At 35.6% G+C, this 26,579-nt stretch overlaps 1 protein-coding gene across 2 annotated transcripts in view; it reads right to left on the bottom strand.

The window, feature by feature from the left end:
- ITGAV (integrin subunit alpha V) overlaps positions 1 to 26,579 on the bottom strand; it is a 94,211-nt gene that overhangs the window by 16,901 nt on the left and 50,731 nt on the right. For both annotated transcript variants that reach the window (XM_081814019.1, XM_081814018.1), the window contains exons 7-17: positions 25,623 to 25,748; positions 23,751 to 23,795; positions 22,726 to 22,769; positions 22,575 to 22,631; positions 20,060 to 20,112; positions 19,456 to 19,658; positions 14,681 to 14,872; positions 12,468 to 12,513; positions 11,001 to 11,108; positions 9,014 to 9,072; positions 7,315 to 7,469 (exon numbers count right to left, since the gene is read on the bottom strand). In XM_081814019.1, coding sequence (XP_081670145.1) covers positions 7,315 to 7,469; positions 9,014 to 9,072; positions 11,001 to 11,108; positions 12,468 to 12,513; positions 14,681 to 14,872; positions 19,456 to 19,658; positions 20,060 to 20,112; positions 22,575 to 22,631; positions 22,726 to 22,769; positions 23,751 to 23,795; positions 25,623 to 25,748 — 1,088 coding nt within the window. The remainder of the gene's footprint in view (positions 1 to 7,314; positions 7,470 to 9,013; positions 9,073 to 11,000; positions 11,109 to 12,467; positions 12,514 to 14,680; positions 14,873 to 19,455; positions 19,659 to 20,059; positions 20,113 to 22,574; positions 22,632 to 22,725; positions 22,770 to 23,750; positions 23,796 to 25,622; positions 25,749 to 26,579) is intronic.

Genomic DNA, 26,579 nt, shown 5'->3' on the forward strand with positions numbered 1-26,579 from the left:
ATTCAATTAATTAACGTATAGTGTATTATTAGTTTCAGAGGTAAGTTCAGTTATTCATCAGTCTTATATAATACCCAGAGCTAATTACATCACATGCCCTCCCTAATGTCCATCACCCAGGTACCCCATCCCCCCACCCTCTCCCCTCCAGCAACCCTCAGTTTGTTTCTATGATCAATACTCTCTTATGGTTTGTCTCCCTCTCTGAAATTCATCTTCTTTTATTTTTCCCTCCCTTCTCCTATGATTCTGTTTTGTTTCTTAAATTCCACATGAGTGAGATCATATGATAACTGTCTTTCTCTGACTGACTTATTTCACTTAGCATAATACCCTCTAGTTCCATCCACATCATTGCAAATGGCAAGATTTCATCTTTTTTGATGCCTGAGTAGTATTCTGATATATACATATACTTCATCTTTTTTATCTGTTCATCAGTCAACTGGCATCAGGGCTCTTTCTATAGTTTGGCTATCATGGACATTGCTGCTATAAACATTGGGGTGCAGGTGCCCTTCAGATCACTACATTTATATCTTTGGGGTATATACCTAGCAGTGGTATTGCTGGGTCACAGGATAGCTCTATTTTCAACTTTTTGAGAAATCTCCATATTGTTTTCCAGAGTGGCTGCACCAGCTTGCATTCCCACCAACAGTGTAAGAGGATTCCCCTTTCTCTGCATCCTCGCCAAAATCTGTCATTTCCTGAGTGGTTAAATTTAGCCATTCTGACCAGCGTGAGATGGTATCTCATTGTAGTTTTGATTTGTATTTCCCTGATGCTGAGTGATATTGAGCTTTTTTTTAATGTGTCTATTGGCCATTTGTATGTCTTCTTTGCAGAAATTCATGATCCAATTCACGATCATGGAACATTTTTCCATTTCTTTGTGTCTTTTTCAATTTCTTTCATGAGTGTTCTATAGTTTACTGAATACAGATACTTTGCCTCTTTGGGTAGGCTTATTCTTAGGTATATTATGGTTTTGGGTGCAATTGTAAATGTGATCAACTTAAATTCTCTTTCTTCTGCTCATTGTTAGTATATAGAAATGCAACTGATTTCTGTGCATTGATTTTATATCCTGTCACTTTGCTGAATTCCTGTATGAGTTCTAGCAATTTTGGGGTGGAGTCTTTTGGGTTTTCCACATAGAGTATCATGTCATCTGCAAAGAGGGAGAGTTTGACTTCTTCTTTGCCAATTCGGATGCCTTTTATTTCTTTTTGCTGAGTCTAGGACTTCTAGTACTATGTTGAACAGCAGTGGTGATAGTGGACATCCCTGTCATGTTCCTGACCTTGGGGGAAAAGCTATCAGTTTTTCCCCATTGGAAATGATATTCACTGTGGGCTTTTTGTATATGGCTTTTATGATATTGAGGTATCTTCCCTCTATCCCTACACTGTGAAGAGAGTTAATCAGGAAAAGGATGTTGTACTTTGTCAAATGCTTTTTCTGCATCTATTGAGATCATATGATTCTTGTCCTTTCTTTTATTTATGTAGTGAATTTATTTACTTATTTATTTATTTACATTGATTGGTTTGTGGATGCCGAACCACCCTTGCAGCCCAGGAATAAATCCACTTGGTTGTGATGAATAATCCTTTTAATGTACTGTTGGATCCTATTGGCTAGTATCTTGGTGACAATCTTTGCATCCGTGTTCATCAGGGATATTGGTCTGTAATTCTCCTTTTTGGTGGGGTCTTGGTCTGGTTTTGGGATCAAGGTAATGCTGGCCTCATGGAACAAGTTTGGAAGTTTTCCTTCCATTTCTACTCTTTGAAACAGCTTCAGAAGAATATGTATTAATTCTTCTTTAAATATTTGGTAGAATTCTCCTGGGAAGCCATCTGCTCCTGGACTCTTGCTTGTTGGGAGATTTTTGATCACTGCTTCAATTTCCTTGCAGGTATGGGTCTGTTCAGGTTTTCTATTTCTTTCTGTTTCAGTTTTGATAGTTAATACATCTCTAGGAATGCATTCTTTTTTTCCAGATTGCTTAATTTGTTGGCATATAGTTGTTCATAATATGTTCTTAAAATTGTATTTCTTCAGTGTTGGTTGTGATCTCTCCTCCTTCATTCATGATTATATTTGGGTCTTTTTTCATTTTGAATAGTCTGGCTAGGGATTTATCGATCTTATTAATTCTTTTTTTTGTTTGTTTGTTTGTTTTTTGTTTGTTTTCAAGTTTTTTTTTTTTTTAAGATTTTATTTATTTATTTGACAGAGAGACACAGCGAGAGAGGGAACACAAGCAGGGGGAGTGGGAGAGGGAGAAGCAGGCTCCCCACAGAGCAGGGATCCCGATGTGGGGCTCGATCCCAGGACCCTGGGATCATGACCTGAGCCGAAGGCAGATGCTTAACGACTGAGCCACCCAGGCGCCCCTTATTAATTCTTTCAAAGAATCAACCCCTAGTTTTCATTGATCTGTTCTACTGTTCTTTTGGTTTCTATTTCATTAATTTCTGCTCTAATACTTATTAATTCTCTTCTGCTGGGTTTAGGCTTTATTTGCTGTATTTTCTCCAGCTCCTTTAGGTGTAAGGTTAGGTTGTATATTTGAGACCTTTGTTGTTTCTTGAGAAAGGCTAGTATTGCTATATACTTGCCTCTTAGGACAGCCTTTACTGCATCCCAAGAATTTTAAACAGTTATGTTTTCATTTTCATTTGTTTCCATATTTCTTTTAATTCTTCTTTAATTTCCGGGTTGACCCATTCGTTCTTTGGTAGGATGCTCCTCAGCCTCCATTTATTTCAGTTCTCTCCAAATTTTCTCTTGTGATTGAGTTCAAGTTTCTGTTCCTTTCTGGTCTGTTACTTTTGGGCTCTCTCTTCACTTAAAGGATCCCCTTTAAGATTTCTTGCAGAGCTGGTTTAGTGATCACAAATTCTTTTAGTGTCTGTTTGTCCTGGAAGGTTTTTATCTCTCATTCTATTTGGAATGACAGCCTTGCTGGATAAAGTGTTGTTGGCTGCGTGCTTTTCTCATTTAGCACCCTGAATATATCATGCCAGTCCTTTCTGGCCTGCCAGGTCTCTGTGGATAAGTCTGCTGCCAGTCTAATGTTTCTACCCTTGTAGGTTAAGGTTAAGGTTGTCTTTGCTCTTTGTCTCTGAGATTTGCAAGCTTCACTATTATGTGTCAAGGTGTTGACCTACTTGTATTGTTTTTGAGGTAGGTTCTCTGTGCTTCCTGGACTTGAATGCCTGCTTCCTTCCCCAGATTAGGCAAGTTCTCAGCTAGAATTTGCTCCAAAATACCTTCTGCCCCTCTCTCTTTCCTCTTCTTCTGGGATCCCAATTATTCTAATATTGTCTCACTTTATGGTATCACTTATCTCTCAAATTCTTCCCTTGTTATCCAGTAGTTGTTTATCTCTCTTTCTCTCAGCTTCTTTATTCTCCATCATTTTGTCTTCTCTATCACTAATTCTCGCTTCTGCCTCATTTATCCTAGTAGTTAAGCCTCCATTTTTGATTGCATCTCAATAGCCTTTTTTATTTTGACTTGATTAGGTTTTAGTTAATTTCTCCAGAAAGGGATTCTCTAGTGTCTTCTATGCTTTTTTCAAGCCTAGCTAATATCTTTATAATCATTATTCTGAACTCTAGGTCAGACATCTTACTTATTGTAAGATGATACTTATTAGGTCCCTGACTGATTAGGTCCCTGACAGTTAGTATTGCCTCTTGTTCTCTTTTTTGAGTTGAGTTTTTCCTTCTTGTCATCTTGTCCAGAGAAGAATAGATGAATGAAAGAACAAAATACTAAAATGGCAATAATGACCCCAGAGAAATATACACTAAACAAATCAGAGAGACCTGAAATTGAAAAAAAAATAAAATAAAAAAATAGAGAGAGGAAATATAAACAGACAGGTGAAGAGAACAGAGCAATACACTGGATCCTGTATGTATTTTGGTCTGTTTGCTGGAGAACTAGGTCCCAAAATTGTAAAGAAAGAAAAACTTATATGTGTACAAAAAGTAAATACATTGAAAGGATAGAATGTAACTGTAAAAATGAAAATTAAAAGACAAAATAAAAGGAAAGAAAACAAGAAAGAATATAAACAGGTGAACAGAACAGAGCAATACACTATATCCTGGGTGTATTTTGGTCTGTTTGTTAGAAGAAAGTACATCTGAAAACTGTAAAGAAAGAAAATTAAATACAAAAATAAAATTAAATACAATAAAAGTATACAATGGAACTGTAAAGATGAAAATTAGAAAGACTTTAACAAAAAAAAAAAAGGAAGAAAAAAGGGGAGAGAGAACATGATCAGTCAGGTGAAGAGAACAGAGCAATACACTAAATTCTGGGTGTATTTTGGTCTGTTTGTAAGAAGAAACAGCATCCCAATATTGTAAAGAAGGAAAAACTTATATATATACAAAAGCAAAATTAAATACAATGAAAGGATAGAATGTAACTGTAAAAATGAAAATAAAAAAAGACTTAACAAAAGAGTTGATGAAATAAGAAATTGGTTGCAAAGAAAAAGAAAATAATTGAAATTGAAAGATTACAGAATCATGAGAAAAAAAAACATGAATTCTATATACTCTTTTCCCCTAGCGCTAGAGTTTTGCAGTTTGTGTGATCTGCGTAAACTTGGTCTTAGCTCAATGTTCTTGCAGATCTTCTGGGGGAGGGACCTGTTGCGCTGATTTTCAGGTGTCTTTCCCTGGGGCGGAATTACACCACCCTTGCCAGGGGGCCAGGCTGAGTAAGTGGCTCCCGACTGCTCTATGTGGCTTTTGTTCCCTAAAGGCTTTTTGCGCTGCTTTAGAGGATGAGAATGAAAACACCGCCTCCCAATCTCCGGCCCCTGAGCCAAAAGCTCGCACCCCCAACTCCTCAGTGCACCCTCAGGGAAAAACAGACAATCACTCTTGTCTTCCTGGTCTCTGTCCACCCTCTGTGCTCACCCAGCCTGTGATCAAGCATTTCTATCTCAGGCACGTGACCCTGTTTGGAGTCTCCAAACCCTGCAGACTCCAGCAGCATGCACCTGCACCACTCCTCCCCGCTCCTCCCGGGGAGGGAGGGGGCTTTTGCTGGGGTTCTTCTGCTTGCTGGGCCCCTGCTTAGAGAGTGGTCACCAGACCCGTGCTGTGGTTGGTGGTTTATGGCAACCCCGAGCTTGGTGGTTTATGGCAACCCCGAGCTGAGAACCCACTCCTGGGCTCACTGGTTGCAGCTGCTTCCCCACTCTGATGCCTGGGAGCTCTGCCACACTCAGGCACCCCTGGTCTTCCTGTGACTCCGAGGATCCTGAGACCACACTGCCCTGCCTAGGGTTGTACCCTGCTTTGCTACCTGAACACCTTTCACGCAGGGACATCCCTCACCGGAGATTTTTAAAAGTTCTGATTTTGCACTCCACTCCTATATCACTTTCCTGTGCTGGCTTACGGAGGCCCCTTCCCACCCCCACCCCATTTATCTTCCCATATATCACCTTGGATTCACTTCTCTGCACCTCCTACCTTGCAGAAAGTGGTTGCTTTTCTATTTGTAGAGTTGCAGCTATTATTTTCTTAGATCTCCAGTTGAGTTCACAGGTGTTCAGAATGATTTGATAGCTATCTAGCTGAATTCCTGGGACCAGACAAAACTCAGGTCTCCTACTCCTCCACCATCTTGGAAAACCTCCAACTTAAAGCTTGTTTAAATCATGAAGAGTTATTTAATTTAATCAAAAGCTTTTCCTATATTTAAGACGTTCGTGTTTTTTCTTCAGTCTTATTCATATGTTAAGCTATACTTCTATATTTTTAAGTTAACCCACCCTAGAATAAATCAAAATTGGTCTACTTATTTTATCTTTTCTAATAAACTGCTAGGATTTAGTTTGCTTATATTTGATTTAGTAATTTTACATCTATGTCTTTCTGAAAGACTGGCATGAAATTCTTGCTTGGACTATCCTCCACCTTTCTGGGCATCAATTACACTGACTTCATAGAATTAAGTTGGACATATTTTCTATTCTTCTATCCCTTCAAAGAGCTTAATATTGGAATGTCTCGTTCTTCATGGTTTGGTAGATATCACCTATAAAACCATCTGTGTTTCCTTTGGTGTAAAGATTTTTAACTGGCAACTCAATTTTTAGAATGGTTTATATGGTTACATGGCTTTTTCAGGTTTTCTATTTCTTCTTATGGTAGTTGTGTTATAATTTTCTAAGAATATCCTTGTTTTGTCTAAGTTTTTCTATGTCTTAGCACAAGGTTATTATAATATTCTATTACTGTAATCCCTTCTTCACCTGTAGCTGTGTCCCTTTTTAATTCCTTATTGTGTGGAATTAAATTTTTTTTGTTTTGTTTTCCCTCAATTTTTTCTTGATCAATCTTTCATTTAAATTAAATAGCATTTAAGGCTACACATTTACTTTATTTTCTGCTTCTGTGACATCCCACACATTTTGATAAGCAGAATTTTCATTATGATTCATTTTTAAGTAAATTTCCATTATGATCTCTTTTTTGATCCGTAAGCTATTTAAAATCACAATTCCTAATTCCCAATTTATCTTTATTGTTATTGCTTTCTAAAAATTGCACCATGATCAAACAGTGTATTTTCTATGATTTCAACTTTTTGAAATTTATTTAAACTTCCTTTGTGACCCATATATGGTCAATTTTTGTATTCTATATAAGTCTGTTAAATTGAGGTGGTTAATTATGTTGTCTTCCAAATCTTCACTGATGTTTTTGTATTTTTTTATTACTTTGTTATGTTAATCACCCTACATTACATCATTAATTTTTGTATTCTTTTTAAAAAGTTTTATTTTTTCTTTAAACATTTTATAAAAATTCGTATTTTGTAACTGATAATTCCAACACCTCAAGCCTTTGCAGGTTTAAAACTGTTTCTTCTGGGGCAATTACTGCTCATCCTTTCCCCAGCCACTCTGGATCACATATTCGCATACAACTCACAAGTCAAATTTTGCCAATGTAGTTTTTTTAACTGATTGCTTCTTTTTTTGGACCCTGGAGATTTTTTTTATGCTTTGAGAATCTAGTGATATTTAAGAAATACGTTTGTTATAATTTATTCAGTAGCCTTGTTGTAGAACAGCCATTTGGAACATCCAGTTTGCCACGAGCAAAAATCCATTACTCAGGTTTGATACTTTAAAAAGTCAAATTTTCTCAAGTGTTTTCTTTTTGATTTAATACCAAAAACTTTATACACAGTGAAACTCATTTAGGTTAAAAAAATAGTAAAAAGTAAAAGATAATGAAGCAGAAAAGCATCTCTTACCCGCAGATATGCTATTAGTTCCTCACACTGCATTTGTCCCCCTCTTGAAATGGTCATGTTCTTAGAGTGACCTGGTGACCGGTTATGGAGAAATAGTGCTCGTCGAATTGCTCCTTTTTGCTTGAGCTTATCCAAAAGAAGCTCCACCTGGAAGTCTATACAAACCAAAGGATTTATAACTAACATAATCTTTATGGACACATATCTCTCCTAGATACCTGGAGTTTTCATGTAAACAGAGATATTTATTACTTAAGAAGTAATTTCCTTGTAATTCACTAAAAATGTCTATACAATGTAGTGAGACTCTAACATTAATTCTGAATATTTAAGAGTAAATAATCAATCCAATAATCCCCAAAGTAATGTCATATATTAATCCAGACAATAGATAATGATAGTAGTAAAATAACCATCAGATGAAAAGGAAATTTTTTCTTTTACTTTAAGCTGAGAGGAAGAAGTTCAGAGCATGAAATGTATGTGAACTAAGACTTCCACCATTAATGCGAGTAGCAGCAATTTCTCGCTGATTGAAATTAAGAAATATTTACTAATATGTACCCATACCATTTTATTAGACACTATGATGAATAAACAGTTTGCATCACCTGCAACTACTACTTCTATTGAAGCTGCCATATCAGATTGTCAAATATGTCCCTCATGAAGCAGGTGAGCAAAGCTGACTGGATCAAGAATTATCTTAAAACAAATGTGCAACCAATAGTCTGAAGCACAGCTGTTAGGTGGACTTCCTTCTAAGATTCAGTACTTCTTTAAATAGTTTCTTCAAAGTGGATAAGAGTGCAGACCAAGTTTCTAAATTTCTCTAAATGTTGAACTTCATGTCAAATTGGGTGAGAACGCAGGGTTATTTTGCTTCCAGTTCTGTTCCACCCACCCACACTGCCCTCCTTGTGTTTCTCAAACACACTAAGCAGACTTCTGTCTCAGGCCTCTTGAAATTGCCATTTCCTCTGTGCAAAATACTCCTCCGGACATCCCCTAGGTCCTTCACTTCCTTCGGGTCTTTACTACTGAAAAGTCATCTTCCAGTGACGCCTTGCCTTGCTCCTCTATGTAAATTTTCATGCACAGACACATACCCAAAAGATTCAGTCTTCTTCCCCTGCTTTATCATTACTTCTCAGCACTTGTCACTAACATAATCACAAATCTTGGCAATAATCACTTAGCTCTCCTACCTTGCTCTCCGGACCACATAAACCATTTTCTGGAAAGCAAGAGTCAAGTTAGGAGTTTGCCATGTGGGTTAAATTTAGTGGCCCAGACTACTTCTTCCATCATTTCTAAAGCACCTCTACTCCTGAGATTGCTGGGGGCTTCTCTAAGACATAAAATACCAACTCTTCCGTAGATCATCTATTTATAAACAGTGATACCCATTTCCCCTAGAGTTCATTTATCTCTCATTGGTAATTGTTGAACTTTCTGAAGGCCATATTTACCATTCAGTGGGCTACTTTGTTCACAATGTCAATAAATAAATATATATTCTATCTGAATTAACTTAAAAGTCAACAAGGTAATTATGTGGCAATGTTAAGTGTCTTTAAGCATAATAGTAAAATGAAGAACGTTAAATAACAACTATTTGTGTTAACTATTCAAATATCTTAAAATACTTTGAGTGCTACAGATACAGAATTATATAATTTTTCCATAGAACACTTACTAAGTTTCGTGGGAAGTGCTCCTTTGCCATCTGCCTTTAAGCAGAACTTGACATTAAAACTGCAGAAAAATAAAAATATATACAAATCCTATAATCCAGTTTAGACATATTTTTGAATAAATCACCCCCAAATCTCACATTTCTAATACACAGTTTATATAGTGAAGCCTTTTATATCTTTTCTCATGTCTTCATATTATTCTTGAAACATGAAACTACACAGAATAACTTAGCTCATGCTTCGGTATTTTAAGCACATTTACTTTCATGGTACCTTGATGAAAAAAAAAAAAAGGAAGAAAAAGAAAAGAATCTCCTAACTTCCTCTCACATTTAGAGAACCCATTGATAAATCTCAATGAGGGAAATGACCAACCAGATTTAAAATAACATCTCACTTACTAAAAATCTCCACCAAAGCTTCCTTTAATTAGAAAGCTCCTCTAGAACAGTGTCTGTCACGATTTATTAATGGGTTGTGAGTGGGTTTATTAATGAGCCATGAAATTAGTTTAATGGGTTGGGTTAGCCACCGTCTTAAAAAAATAAATTAAATAAATAAAATTGACTGAAAGATAAGATTTCATGGAACTTTTGTTTTAATTACATACATGTCTTTAGTGGATTATGATGCAAAATGTATTTCATACTATGTGCCATAATCGAAAACATATGAAAGCTACTGCTTAGTGTATTCGAGGCCTTTGAATTATTTGCATAATTTAAAATATATTATTAGCAACTTCACAGGGGCATGCAGAGTAAGTGAGGGGAAGAAAGACAGTAAAACTTAAAGCCAAAATCTGAAAACAACTTTACTGCCAATCAATATAAATTAAGAAAAATATTACTAAATTTTTAATGCAATCCAATGAAAGAAATAAAATTTTGAAAAATGTTTTAATAACTATAATAATTAAAAAACAGAATCAGGAAAAATATTTTTTCATTAGCTCTTCTGAAGTAAAATTTTCCCAGCTTCCAATCATTCCACCCTGCATTTGTCAGAAGTTCTCTGATTTTTCTGTGTAACCAAGGAACATAAAGAACAGTGTTCTCCAAAGTAGAGTACTCATGGTAATTTTAGTAGTAAATGGGTCAAGATTTTTCTTAATTTAATACTTATTTTGATATGTATGAGAAAGGTACTGGGTTTCTTTATCTTATTTTAAAATGTTTTTAAGTAAAACATGAATCAATTTAGAGAAAAAAAAAACTTTAGGGACGCCTGGGTGGCTTAGTCAGTTAAGAGTCCAACTCTTGATCTCAGCTCAGTTCTTGATCTTAGGGTCATGAGTTCAAGCCCCATGTTGTGCTCCATGCTGGGGGTGGAGGCTACTTAAAAAAAAAAGAAAGAAAGAAAGAAAGAAAAGAAAAAAAACTTAAAAAATTATAAATACAGTTAGAATGAAAATACAGCAAAAATCATATAATGTAGCAAAAAATAGCATACAAATAATGGAGACTTGCAAAACACTGGACTAGAAAAGAATTCAGACATTAAACTTACAAAAAAAATTATAGTTTTCTTTAGAAACTGGTAAGGGAACAAGTAGAAGAACAAGCATATTATACTGATGAGATATTACTTATACAATAGATTTAATATATATAATACTTTTCATGCAGCTATTCAGATATTAAATCTGGAAAAGATATCTTTTAAAAATTAAAATGTTCATGGATCTGTTTAGAATTAAATATAAATGAGTTCAGAGATCTTATTAGCTTTTTCTCCTTTTTGAATATATTCATTGAGCATGCATCATTTTTTTAAAATGAAGTTCATACTAGTTTGTAGCATATTTCTAGAGCCTTCTACATATGTACTTTGGAATAATATTTCCATAATCCAATCTATGAAAAGAGAGTATACTCAGAGAAACTGTTGTACCAATATTTCAGCTCCCCACCTCATTTTCAATTGTTTTCATAATGACTACACCAATAATCACAATAATAACTATTATTAAACTAATGCCCTTACCAGGAAACTTTGAGATCTGTCCCAGGCAGTGGGCAGGTTTTATTGTCTTGATTTAGAATGCTAGGGTATACTTCAAGGCCAGCATTTACAGTTATAACTGGTCTGGCCCTGGTTAAAAAAAAGAAAAAAAAGTTATTTGAAATGTTAGATTGACCTAAGCATTTTATTAGATTTACATTCACTGCATATATAAGTGCAATGTTTACTAAAGCATAGTAAAAAGAATAAAAACAACCTAAACACAGAATGACAAACTATTCCTGTTTGCCAGGAACTGTGCTGATTTTAGCACTGAAAGTCCCATGACCTGGTAAATCCCTCAGTTCCAGGCAAAGCGGGACAACTGGCCAACCTATCTGAACTCAGTCCACCACAGCAGAATGGTTAAACACGTCGTGGGCATCTACCTAATGCAATGCAATACAGGAGAGGACATGAGTAACATAAATCCATCTGTGTGGATGGATATGAGATAATCTTTAAGATATATGCAAGATATCATTTTTATATGAGAGAAAAAAAAAACCCATCATGTACAAAGGATGCATACACACACACACACACACAATTTTTTAATGCACATAATATTTCTGGTAGGGTATACACATAAACTAGTAACTGACATGAGATAAAGTATGTTTTTTTGTTTATGCCCTTTCTGTACTACTTGAGCTTTTACTACATGCATTATTAATTCTTTGATAACAATTTAAAAAACTGAAATGATAAAATAAATAGTTCTCCAAAGTTCAGATGCACAGATTTAAACACTGTATAAAAATCTAGTAGGCTCAGGTCAGTGTGCCTATCTCAATCATGATAAATCCTGGAATCGATATGAACGCGCAGGTGGCGCCAAGTTGGCCAACATAAATTCCATTACCCAGAACTAATGTTAGTTATCCTGGCATGTATAAACACATCCCATGGAAGTGTAAACACCTTAATCTACTTGCGATGCCAGATGGTAGCCTAAAGCATAGGGAATTGATTAAATATAGAGAATAACTGGGAACATAGATGAAGCTGAGAAATACAGGTATGTGGATTTATACATATTGCTCTAATAATAAAAATACTGATTTGGGGAGTTATTACGTACTGCCCTTGTGGTCACAGAATGCTGTGGCATAAACATCAAGTTGATTTCTTGCCTCTTTAGAAGAAAATGTAAACTCATATGAATGTTAAAGAGATTTAAAAAGCAGAAGAATATTTTTTAACACAATTTAAAGAACAAAGTGGGAAAAATCTGAATGCTTTTTTTAAATTAAAAAATCTACAGCTTTCTCTATTTTGGGATTTCCTTGTATAAATGCTACTTGCCTGCAGCAAGACTTGAAAGAACAAACAAATTTTATCATTACTTCAAGAAAATTAAACTGAAATTCAAGCACTGGGCTTAACTATAAAACTGCCAAATAATTCAGAATATTCCTATATTACAGGAGATGGAAACATGCTCACCTGTATAATACAGCTCTATCTACACCAAAAGCTCCTACAATTAAGTCTTAAAAGAGAGTAGAAAAACATGTAAATAATAATAATAATAATGTTTTTTAATTCATATACCATTCTATAAAACTTTCAGTGCATATAATAAAGATTTAGATATAGTTTCAAAACTATTCTTCATTAAGTGGTTGTAAGATAATATCTAAAAGGTGAAAACATATGAAAACTCTAAATAAGCTATCACTGAATGGCAAACACTCATCATAAAACTAATCTTTCATCTGGGTAGATGAGTATCTTTTTAATGGATACTTCGTAAACACTAGCAACAATAAGGAAGTGCATGTCAACCAAATACATATACCCCTCAGAGGAAAAAGTTTTATAGGTTCATTATAAAATTCATTATAAATTTAAATTTCATTATAAATCTTTTCACTGTTCCAAAAAAACCAAAAAAGCACATTATATATATGTAGAATACTTAGAATAATAGCAGGTAGCATTCAAATTAACAAGAACAGAATGCATTAATTTTTATATGCAAGCTGGTAACAACAGGTTCACGATTACGAAAAAATGAAATAAGAGCTCCCCAAGGTAAGTCTGAGGAAACTCTTTCGAAGCAAAAAATACATGAGAAACCATAAAGATCGGTAGACTGGATTACATAAAAATTAAGAACTTTTTTATGCGCAAAAACCAAATGTGACAAATGAAAAATTTATACATGTTAAGGAGTCAGAATCTTCAATTAAATATTTAAGGCACTGCCACAAGTTAAAAAAAAAGGAAAGAAAAAAACAACATCCCAACAGAAACAAAGCAAAAAAAAGAAAAAAAAGGAAAAAAAGAAATTCACGAAAGTAAATATATATACAAATAAATAAAAATGCTTACCCTCCCTAATAATTAAAAATTATAAAGTAGAACAAAGTAACATTTTCCACCCATCATATAGTTTAAAGTTATTTTAAAAGAAACAACAGATGACCCTCAGTGTAGGCACAAATATGGGGAAATGATCACTCTGGTGAGTGCTTAAAAAAGTTGTGAAACCTTCTTTTGGAGGGAGTGGGATTGTAATTTGACAATATGTTTCAACAGACTTTTTTAAAAAGTGCATATCTTTGACAGCAATTCTAGAATTTTGTCCTAAGGAAATAATCAGAGATATGCCCTGGAATTGTATGCAAGGATATAAATGCCCAAACATAAAGTTAAATAAGATATGATACAGACATTTCATAGAATGGGAAACATAAAATTCATCTTCAGAAGAATAATTAATAATACGGGGAAATATTCCTGATTTTAAGTAAATAAAATATGCTATTAACAGTGCCTAAGGCATACTTTTATCTTCTAAAAAACTGTATGAATGCATTGGAAAAAATTATTGAAAGATATGCTTTGCTGTATTTTCTAAACGTTCCATAACAAATTTATTACATAAATAACCAAAAAAAATCTCTTGAAATAACACTAACAGGTAAAAATGAACTTCCTGTCCTATTTCTAAAAGTACTTCAACATACTTGTATATTGGGCTCATATGAACTGTTTCAACAATAAAGGTAACCAATTCTTCTGCATTATATTTCATTTAAAGAATGGACCCAAAATGATCCAGATCCATTATAATACTCCAAAGTATGTAAGAGCTAGAAAAAGGCCTCCCTTCCTGTCCTGGTTCAAACCCACAGGCGAACCTCAGGCAAATCACTTTTTTCAGTTTCTTTTCTCATCCATAAAATGGTGTAATAAAGAGATGAGCTGGCTTATATTCCTCACCAGCCTTACTGGGAGAATTAAATGAGATAATGTATTTTTTTTTAAATGACAATGATTAGTCAAGTCCATAAAAATGCTAGACCATTAAAAACAAACAAAAAAAGACATTTAAAAAGTTAGAATGAACATTCAGCTTTTGTTTCTAGCTTCTACAACATTTTTCTCTGACATTTCATTACAGGCTTTAGGAACAACAAAAGACGAAACAGAGTGTGTGTTTTATATTGGACGCTCCCAGGAAATAGAGCTGTCTTTGCTTCAAACCCCCTTCGGTGATGGGAACAGTGCCTTCAGTATAGCAGGGTATGAACAATACTTGAAGTATTTAATTGAAATGACTCATAACATAAATCAAGAGAGCAGTAACTAAAACTATTTCTATTAGGACTGAAAAACCTAAGAAACTCAGTGTATTTCTAGGAAAGCACCTGGATATCCATTTCTGTCTATATCCGTGGCTCCTTTCATTGAATAGCCAAAGCTTGGTGGCATGCTCCGAGCAGCCCACTTCCCTTCAAGGATTTGAGATGGTACTGCATTCAACCCTGTTAATCTTCCATTGAAAATATAAACAATTCCTTTTTTATCTTCACCCCCATATGGTGCAGCAATTGCAATATCTGTAGGGGAAAAAAACAGGGGAGAGGCGATTTGGAGACAAGTAAAACGGAGAAGGGGAAGGAGAAGGAAAGAAGACGGAGAGTGGGAGGGCAAGGATGCAGGGAAGGAAGTCTTAGTACTTATTATTTACAAGGTGAAGATCTTAATACAGATATATTCTGCTTTCCAAACATTCCCTTAACACCACTTTGCTTTTAGGTAAGACCTACGTTAGTACCTGTTTTGCTAACTGAAAGAAATCCGAAGAGGATTCGCTTTTACAAAGAAAAGCCAAAATAGCATTCAGTGTTTGTTTTGCAATGAACCCGTCTAGAGGCTGCGTGCACCCTGAGCAGCAAGAGTGGCACCCCTAAGCTCTTTCCCGGGGAATTACATCCAGCATCTCAGCATCAAACCACCATAGCACTGAACTGTGTGAGCATCTGTACTTTATCTCAACTTTTTTTTGCATCCATTAGCAAGATGTGTCCTAAGGTATCACAAAAGCCTGAGAGAGGTTACCTTTTGGGTCTGGGAAATTTTTCGAGTCTGGAAAAATGTTCCATATAAATTAATGATAGTTGCTTCTTCACTTTACACCATTTCTGTTTATGAAAGTTTTTTTTTTTAAAGATTTTATTTATTTATTTGAGAGAGAGAGAGAGCACACATGGGCAAGGCGGAGGGAGGGACAGAGGGAAAGGGAGAAGCAGACTCCCCGCTGAACAGGGAGCCCAATGCAGGGCTCAATCCCAGGACCCTGGGATCATAACCTGAGCCGAAGGCAGACGCCTAACCAAATGAGTCACCCAGGTGCCCCTCTGCTTATAAAAGTTTTCATAGGAAGGCTCTACACTTCAGGATAGTGGCGGCGGGTGTGGGGGTGGGGGGCACGGACCTGTATTCATACAACCCATTTATCACAATAAATACTGATTCAAAATTTAGTAGCATATTCTTTATTCAAAAGCAACAACCTAATTTAAGGAGATTCAAGCAAAGCTGTGTGGAAATGACATTAACTTGGAGTCAGATATTCTGGGTCTTACCTTGGATAAATCACTTAACCTTTCTGGACCTCAAAATACCTCATTCTTAAAATGGAAAGAAGGGGACATGTTAAAAGGTTCATCTAAGGTTCATTCCAGCTCTCAAAATTCTAGTTATGTACATGGTTTTGTTTTTTGAAGTAGAAGTCAGTCTGCCTTGGAAATTTGAAAGTTATGACTTCATTTCAATCTTGCTCAACTTGTATTAAGATAACACAAATAAATAAGAAGTTAGAAATTCTTATTTAAAAAAAGGTCACTACGACCTTTTCTAACTCTGAAATATATTATAAATATGTCCACTTCCCTGTGTCTGCTGGTACCATCCTAGACAAGCCATTCTCATCCTTTCCTTGGATCCCTAAAGCAACCTACGCGGCTCCCACTTCTGTTCTTGCCCCTAAAACCCACTCTCCTCAAAGCTGCCAAAGGTTAATATCATGTCACCTTCCTTCTGAAAATCCTTCAATTATTTCCCAAAGCATTTAAACACTACCTGATTTGTCTATTCATTCCACCACCACTCCTCACATCCCCACCCCCCAGTTCTATCCCTCACTCACCCTTCCTATCAATCCTGGTCTTTTCCTCTGTTCCTTAAACATATCAAGCTAGTCCCCATCTTCGGATTTATACTTGCTGCTCCCTCTGCCTTAACAGCTCTTGCTCCAAGGCTTTTCAAGCTTTGTTCCTTCTGTTTATCCAAATCATAGATGAAATATCATCTTATCAGAGAGGTTTCTCCCTGACAATGAACCCATGTACTCTCCCCTCTCACTTACACTGTCTAGGTGCTATCACATTAACCTGCCTTTTTTTGTTTGTTTTAACCTACAGCCTTTATCACTGTCTGAATTTCCCCATTATGTGTTTACTCTATGGTTCCTCTACAAAACATAACCTTCATAAGAGCAAGGATGTGTCCACCTTGCCTGTGACAGCCCCTAGGTGCCAGTCATTCCAAACTGCCTTAATTATATCTTAACATACACAAACTGCTTTCAGCCTCCTCGATGCTGCATGCCCTGAGACACCAAAGACACCGTGATTGCTCGTCTTTTATGTAAGACCATTATGCCCAGGAATATCTCAAACACTGCCATGGCTGCATTCTAATGTTTACTTGTTTACATAAAAATTGCCCCTGGTGATGCTAAATTCCTTAAGGACATGCATAGGCTCTAATTTATCCTCTCCTTTTTAGCCCTTAGAACAGTGCATGGCCTGCAGTAAGAACCAACTAAGAACTTGTTACTCTTAAAAAAAAAAAAGTAGTATTTAATACAAGAGTCCTTCTTTATCTTTCTTAAGTTTCAAAGGTAAGCATAACTTCTAACTTGACATATGCATTAAGAATGTATTTATCAGGGGCACCTGGGTGGCTTAGTCATTAAGCGTCTGCCTTCGGCTCAGGTCATGATCCCAGGGTCCTGGAATCGAGCCCCACATCGGGCTCTCTGCTTGGCAGGAAGCCTGCTTCTCCCTCTCCCACTCCCCCTGCTTGTGTTCCCTCTCTTGCTGTGTCTCTCTCTGTCAAATAAATAAATAAAATCTTTAAGAAAAAAAAATGTATTTATCAAAATATAATTTCCCAACAGAAGACAACTCCAGTGTTGAGAAATCATTTAATACAAATTATCTTTAACTTTTCTAAACTTCTCATTGTTTTATTTATTCTAATCATATTCTCTCTTGGCTGACATCTGTTTAGTCTGGAAAGTCCTACTTCTTCACTCAACTGATTTCTTCCTTTGATCATTTCAGTTTTTATTTTCTGTGTTTTTTCCCTCTTTCTGGAGGGGTATTGACAAAAACTGCACATTATTGTAGAACATAACTTTACTGTTTTGTTTTCAGTATCCCTCTTGATGATACCTAGGGTTTCCTAGTGGGTGTCGGTAGAAAGGGAGGAATATAAGATGAATGGCATAACAAAGGGCTAATGTCATCAGGTCTGAACAAAGAAAAGATCCAGTTACAACTAACAGTTCATTTTATATATATAAACTATATATATATATGTGTGTGTGTGTGTGTGTGTAGTGTGTGTAATCTGTAAGTATATATAAATAGTTACATAAACACAGCTCAGATCATTCACAATCTATCATTTCGGGTAAGAAGATTCCAGGAGAAACTTGGGGAGAACAAAATCCTCCTCTATGGTATCCATCTCTAGAAGTAAAATCTGTTTGTAAAATCTTTGTAAAACTTCAGTATTTGTTATCTGTTGTTTTAATTGTTGTAGTCACAGATCACACATTTGATAAAAATACAGAAAGCAGAATGAGATGTTGGCCAGATCACGATATTGAGGAAATTTTCTTTAAAGTGGCCAGAATACCCTTAAGACAAAGTGACAGCAAACATGCCCAGGATCTCCCAGAAAACCCAGAGACAAAGGTCCTGCTATAGCAAGGAACTCATTACATTTATTCAAGATAGAACCTTAAATTTGGCCCTATGTTTTCTAGGTAGTTTTGTTATCAATGAGTAATAGCTTAATCTGTTCTATGCTATTCTTTTCAACTTCTATTTTAAACTTTACACCAGAGTTCCATTTGGTTTATGTTCTCTTGGTCATAAAAATCTTTAGGAAGCAAAAAAATTTTAGGAAGCAAGACGTCTCTGTGAGTAGTTCTCACTAACACTGAAAACATCTAAGGGTTAATCTCAGAAATGACACTTCCAGTGCATGACATAAAACTACCCGAGAGGCAGGAGTGGAGTGGTCTTGAAGCCTAAAAAATGTTTTACTTTTCCACTACTATTTGGAAGATATGAGTCAACTGTATTTTTGAAGTTTTCTCTTTAATTTATAACTTTCTTTAAATTTTAAGGGGCATATTCCTATATATTACCTATTATTCAAAAAACCAACAGTTCAACTCTATTCTGTGATCTCTAGAGAGTTTTGTAATCGTATTTCTTTTTTAAAAAGCCTTGATAATTTGTAATCTAGCTTTTATTCTAAAATAAAAGCCAACTTTGATTTTTAAAGATACTTACAGATATTAATTAAATTATTAAATGGGACTATAATAAAACAATGAACTTATATTTTTTACTTGCCCCCACGAGGGGAGTTATAACCTCCTTCAGAATTTCTTAGACAGCCACAACAAAGTTATGGCTTTAAAAATATGAATGGCAAATCGTACTTTTGAGGGATGCAATTATAGTCAACATGGCCTTGACAACGTACCTGGGTGCGTTTTTACATTTGTATCCATACAGGACAGTAGAGGGCGCTGCTGCTAAGCAGGACAGAGACAGAAAATCACCCACCTTACACTGGGCTCCCTGGGAAGGCAGATTTCCTCTCAGAAATTAACTGTTGCAAAATTCTAATTTGAGGCTATATGAATAATAACTCATGAGAATCCATTTTTTTAATTTTCTCTGCTTTTTAACGAAAAAGAGCAACTGTCGTTTAACCTGGTGTGTCACTGTCAATCACATGCTTCTTTCCAGGAAGATTTGCTAGTATGAACTTCAATAGATGAGGGTAGACACAAAATTAGGAACACACCATTGCTGAACATTGATCTTACCATTGAAGCCATCCTGGTCCAGATCTCCCAAAGGTGCTATGGCACTGCCGAACCTTGCAAAGACCTCAAACCCATTCAGCTTGGTCGTCTGGAAGTCTCCTGAGGCTCTTTGCAGAGACACAGACACCTGCCCCACTTCTTGGAGTTTGCCGTCAGAACCACGATCCATGAAAAGAGGTGCTCCAATAAACACATCTGCGTAACTAAAAGAACAGAATCTTTGTCACCAAAGCAAGATCAAATTCCATCTATTAATAGTAATTTTTTTCTTATTTAAAACTCAGTCTCCCTCTTTCCATATCTCTCATAACCAAACTGAAGCATAAAATCATTTCAAATTCAAACCTTCTTCCAACTCCTTTAAGAAACCATGAGTAATTCATAAAAATTTTATTCCTTCACATCATAAAAGCTACTGAAAGAAATTATGAACAACATAGAGGTTTTCTCGTATTCGTGATAAGATTGCTTCAAATTGGTTCCTTAAATAGAAAGATTAGCAGGAAGAGGACAAAGAAACAAACAAAAAAAAATGTTTAGTTTTAGTAAAGCATTCATAAACATGAGAGGAAAACTGTTCCTGGAAACATCTTTTTAAACTTACTCATCCCCATTAATGTCAGTGGCAGCGACAGAAAATCCAAAATATGCAGCCATCTGGATAACAAAAAGAAAATGAAATGTTTACATTTCATCCAACTAGTTTGGACAGTTAATATTTGTGGTATATTTATCAAACAGAAAGGGTTATTTTTTTTTCTCTGCACATAGTGCTTCAATCTTAATTTCTTTTCTTTTGTTTATTCTACCAACACTATCAGGTAATGAGGCTTTTTTATGTTCCTAGATTTATGGGCAAAACATATCCCATGTATATCACTTCAGTGTCTTCAACACATCCCACTTAAGTCCACGCATAACCAGTGCTCCTTCCCAGGCCTAATCTACTATCTCCCTTTTTCTCTACTACCCAACATTGCCAGGCATAGACACACTACCAGAAAGACATACAGTCATAGACAGAAGTTTTAAATGAGCCCAAGAAGTTATCAGTGGGAGTTTATGCAGTAAACATAATAGATAATAGTTATTAATAGATCATAAATGGCTCTTCCTATGTGAAAACACTGCTACCCTCAAGAAATCACTCTTTAGAAAGACACTGGAATGACTATGTTCTTGTCTCACGTCCCAACTGATTACTTGCCAGTGGCTTTGCTTTTGAATTATACACAGTACAAATGTTTTTGGATTTATTACAGGATTATGTGTAGAGAGAAGGAATGTCCTTTCCCCCACTACAGGAGACTACTGGCCATCACGGACAGAGCAGCCTGGCTGGAAATAAATGTGAAAAGAAAAGTTCTAAAGATAACCCAACACGCAAAGCAAAACTAAAAGAGATGACAGTTTAAAGATGAACTAAGGTGAGGAATGAGTCAACAAACCAAAAAAAGGAAAGTTAGCAAAGCTTCCAAAATTTGATTAGTGGAGCTATTAAGAGGGAATGATACGGGAGATTCCTACATTATCTATTTTGGGTTGATTCAATTAACTACGACAATGATAGGGGCAGTCTGCATTCAATTACAAGATCAGAGCATGTGTATAAAGTGTATTGTATTTGCACTGCAATTTAACAGAATACTATGGTCAGGTCCTAGTGTTGCAGGATGCTCTACTTAAAACTGTAAAGAAAGCAGGGCATTTACTGCAACAAATTTTATCCTGGGCACCAGGATTGAAAGGTTTTCATTTGATTGTTACTACAACCCCATATGGAAGTTACCAGTATCCCTATTTTTACAAATGATCCACCGGATTTACAATGGCATATACCTCTGTCGGATGCAGTAAGACTGAGAATTTAGAGCCTAGCTCTGTCTTAAAGCAAAGCCCGTATTCCTCCCCCCCACCACAAAACAGCTGAGGAGTAATAAAGAAAGCATCGTGGACTGATCCATGAGACACACATGGGCATCCAACAGGAGAAGCTGCTGGAGGTCAAGACGTCACAGCCGCACAAAGGGATACCCACCCCTACCACAACGGGCCCGTCAGCGGCAGGCCATTCTGTGCTGTGTACCACCCCTGACAACCACACATGGGAAGAGGTTTCTGGGGACCATGAGTCTACTTCCTTATCCTATCGATCCTCTTGCAAAGCCCAATAATCTCTACTGAACAGGAAGTGGGCTTCAATCCCACCCAGATCTGCAAACTGGGAGACATTTATTTTTCCTGTACCTGCTAATTTTCCCTTTGTCATTTCTAACCTGTCATTTAATTCTCTGAGATATACAATACAAAATGCTATAAAATGCCTGTACCTGCAGAGAATGTCTAGTACCTAAAAGTACTGCTTTTTAAAAAATATATGTATTTTTTATTTAAATTCAATTAACTAATTAATTAGTTTCAGAGGTAGAGGTCAGTGTTTCATCAGTCTTATAATTAAAAGTACTACTTTTTAACTGAAATGTTTTATTTCAGGTACTACATATGAGGTTTACTTATAATATCTATAATTTACACATCTGTGCCATGCTTTGTTTTGCATCTAATAAAATTAAAAGGCAGGGCGCCTGGGTGGCTCAGTTGGTTAAGCGACTGCCTTCGGCTCAGGTCATGATCCTGGAGTCCCTGGATCGAGTCCCGCATCGGGCTCCCTGCTCAGCAGGGAGTCTGCCTCTCTCTCTGACCCTCCCCTCTCTCATGCTCTCTGTCTCATTCTCTCTCTCAAATAAATAAATAAAATCTTTAAAAAAAAAAAATTAAAAGGCATAGATCATTTCTTAAAGGAGAATTTAATGTTATCAGCAAAGAAAAAGGTAGTTTTATGGTTTTGTGTGTACGACATGTATGTGTGCAATTTCTGTATTTCCTTAAAAAACAAGCCATAATGTGCAATTACAAAAGGCTCTGCTTACATAAATTACTTTGGTTAAAGGTCAATTCTTTAAAGCTTATTTTATATTTACAATATTGAATATTAAACCAATATTTATTATATATTCAATGTAAACCATTATGATATTATCAAGAAAAGTTTTAAAACATTAGGACTGCTGCTGTTAAAATTAAAATGTTAAATGAACAAAAACATTTTAAAAGCATACCTGCTCACCGGTAAAATTGTGTAAGGAGGACATGTTTTTCCCGTCATAAATATAAACCTGTGGAGGAAAAACAAAAGCATATGGAACACAGTAAAATATAAGATAAGCCAGAGATTCTTTTTTTTTTTTAGATTCCTTTTAATTTTCCTACCATTCCCAAAGTCCTCGCTGCTCTTGGAACACCTGAAACAAAGTCTGAAAAGAGAAACATAATTACTCATTTTCGAGACCAATACCGAAAACTGCAGGAGGAAATGGGTATATCAGAAAGCTTTAAGCTCTGTTTTATTATTTCAGTAGAAAACAAATTTAAAAATCTTAAAAATTGGTACTCCAGAATAAATGACCATAACATTTTTTAACTACAAAAATCAAATCTTTACAAAATACAGAAGGATTCTTGAGAACCCTCAAATAAATGCATGCATGCCCTCAGGCATTTGTAATCTTGGAGCAAAGTGAAATAGGTTAGAGGTGGCAGTGACACAGGAATGTGGTCAAAATCAGCTGAGGTCTCTGATTCCTAAATTGAGCTCTGAAGGAAGATGGATGGACAGAGAATGGAGTAACAATCTTACAGGCAGAGCCCAGAAAGTTAGAAATTATGTCTACAGGAAGAAGAAACTAAAGCCCTTCCATGAGGACTTAAACTATTGAAAGCAAGAAGGAAAGGGGCGCCTGGTTGGCTCAGTCGTTAAGCATCTGCCTTCGGCTCAGGTCATGATCCCGGGGTCCTGGGATCGAGCCCCGCATCGGGGGCTCCCTGCTCCGCGGGAAGCCTGCTTCTCCCTCTCCTGCTCCCCCTGCTTGTGTTCCCTCTCTCGCTGTGTCTCTCTCTCTCTGTCAAATAAATAAATAAAATCTTTAAAAAAAAAAAAAAGAAAGCAAGAAGGAAGAAGCTGAAGAAAAACTACGATGCCTGGGGCTGGAAAGGAACGGACGGGAAGACACAGGGGTCCCCAGCAACCGGCTGGCTCAACCTTCAGCAGCTGCTAGAGAAAGTTTAACATAGACCAAGCTCAACTCAATGTACTAATATCTCCCTCATTTCTCTTGTTACATCATATAGCAATGGCTTCAAACTCTTTAACTGCTGAGGTTTTTCAATGCCACCTGTTTCAAATGCTTAGTCTATATTTTTAAAGAAGGATCAAATATAGTTTAAGTGCATCATACCATCTATGCCATCGCCATTAAAATCTCCGACAGCCACAGAATAACCTAAAGGGGGAACAAAATGTGAAACACCATCAGGGCACAAACAGTTACCTACAGCATACTTGCTGAGTAGGCTTTCCTTGAAAATATTTTCAAGTAGGACTTGACTCTTGAACAAGGGGTTTGAACTGCACAGACCTACTTCTACATGGATTTTTTTCAGTAAAGGTAGTACAGTTTTGTAAATGTATGTTCTCTTCCTTATGGTTTTCTTAACATTTTCTTTTTTCTAGCTTACTTTATTGGAGGAACAGAGTATATAATATAGATGACATACAAAATATGTGTTAAATGACTTTATGTTATTGCTAAGGCTTCTGGTCAACAATAGGCAATTAAGTTTCGGAGGAGTCAAAGTTATATGCATTTTCAACTGCGCAAGGGGTTGATGCACCTAAGCCCTGCATTGTTCAAGGGTCAAAATAATTCCCTTAGTAATGTAATATTTTGTTCTCTAGGGGTAATAGATTCACATGTATATAGTAAGTGAATCTAAAGGAAATAGTTAAACACTCAAATAGTATATCTCTATTGGAAAAATAAGACTCTTTTATCAATTTTACAAAGGAGTCAGTTAAAAACAGTAAATTTCTTATAGAGAAGAGATCGGAGATTGCCAGAGGCAGGGGGTGATGGGATGGGCAAAATGCATGAAGGTGGTCAAACGGTACAAACACCCCCTTATAAATAAGTCATGAGATGTCATGAGAACATGGTGACTATAATTAATAATACTGCATTGTATACTGGAAGTTGTAACAGAGTAGAATTTAAAAGTTCTCATTACAAGAAAAAAAAATTTGTTAACTATGTGTGGTGATAAAGGTTAGCTAGACGAATTGTGATGATTATTTCACAATATGTAAAAATACCGAATCATTATGTTGTATACCTAAAAGTAATATAATATTACAAGTCAATTATATTTCAATTTCAAAAAAATGGTAAATCTGTAACTCATCTTAAAGGAGCAACAAATAACAGATTTCCTCAATCAGCAAAATACTACTTCTGTCATATGTACTTGGTTTAATAAGAGAAATTTAAAGGGAGGTAACAAAACTTAATAAATCTCAAAGACCATAGTTTAACACCATGAATAATATAGTTAACAGAAGCCTAAGAGTCAGACTGCCTGGGTTTGAATCTTAGAACAGCAAGTTATTAAGTGAGTGACTTTACGTAAGTTATTTTGCCTCTTTGTGCCTCAGTTTCTTTACCTACAAAATGGGAATAATAGCAGTATACTTTCAAAGACTTGTGACAAAGATTAAGTAAATTATTACAGATGAAGCACTTAGAACAATGCCTAGAATATGTAAGCATACTTTAAAACTTATCTATTATTACTGGCATATCTAGGTGGCTCAGTTGGTTGAGCATCCGAGTCTGGATTTTGGCTCAGGTCATGATCTCAAGGTCTTAAGACTGAGCCCCACATTAGGCTCTGTGCTGGGCTTGGAGCCTGTTTAAGGCTCTCTCTTTCTCTCTCTCTCTCTCTCTCTCTGCCTTGCCCCATCCCCCATCTGAGCACTCTCTCAAAAAAAAAGGTTAAAAAATAAAAAATAATGAATCTTTAAAAATAAGAGCTTTCTATTATTATTAATCATTGTATAAATAACTGCTCTTAAATTTCAACTACTGAAATATAACATAACCTAAGTACTCAATAACAATTTGAAATTGTTATGTTCCTGTTCTTTGTATTTTTTAAAAAAATCTTAATCTATTTCAACATAAAAGATTTTCCCGCTTAAAGTAGCATATGCAAATACAGGAAAAATAACACTGCAACTCCATAAAATGAATCCATATTTTGGTTTTACTCACCCAAATAACTGTCATCAAAAATAGCTTGAGCAGTCCGAGTTGCTAACTGGTTATTATACTTGATGCTGTAAACTTTGGGGTCATATTTAGATACGATTTCTGCCACTTGATCTGAAATGAGCTGACCTGAAAAATATATACAAAATAAGTTTCTAATGGGAATTTATGATGCAGATGATAAATGGCACCTGCACACACAAAAAATAGCATTAGAGATGAATATTTCCAGTTATTAGCCTTAAATAACTCTCCATACTATTAAACCTGAAATTTAATATTTTTAAAGTCACAATTACTTCTATTCAAGCTCTTTAAAATTAGTCGCTGCTAGAAGTGTCAGAGAGATTTAACAGATTTGTGCTGTTTAATGACTATTTCATATAATCCCTCCTTGTCTAAAGCAATGGTACTGGCATTACAAGATGCTGAAGTGGAACACCTGGAGAACCTGAAGAAGCGACTGGACGAGTAATTTAATAAAACAGTATTAGAAAACAATTAAAAAAAAGCCCAAGAAAATATTTAGAACTAAAGTTTACCTTTTATGTTTGAAACTTTTTTTTTCTTGTAAAAGGGAAAAAGGAAGTCTTATAACTTATTTCAGTTTAAGTTTTAAATGTTTAATCATGTTTGTGCATTTAGGTTTTTTAAATAAATTTTTTTTAGAGTAACAGATGAAAGAATTTGGTGACCCATTGTTGTTTTGTCTTCCACTTGTCATTCCACATAAGATGACTGCTAAAGTATCGTGCTGGTGCTTACTGATGAGTCATATTGTTTGAAGTTAGCAATTATAAATAGGTAGTTGTACTTCTAATATGTTGAGTACCCAAAGAGATTTTTTAATATTATTATACTTAGGAAAAAATCTAAATCCAGTGGATCAGAATGTCAGGCTTTCGATGCAAAAATGCTTTGTTTGTTTTTATTTTGCTGATAGTAAATATTTGTCTGGTA

This window comes from Leptonychotes weddellii, chromosome 3 (assembly GCF_054177405.1).
Source record: "Leptonychotes weddellii isolate Sample4059 chromosome 3, ASM5417740v2, whole genome shotgun sequence".
In the NCBI taxonomy this organism is placed as follows: Eukaryota; Metazoa; Chordata; class Mammalia; order Carnivora; family Phocidae; genus Leptonychotes; species Leptonychotes weddellii.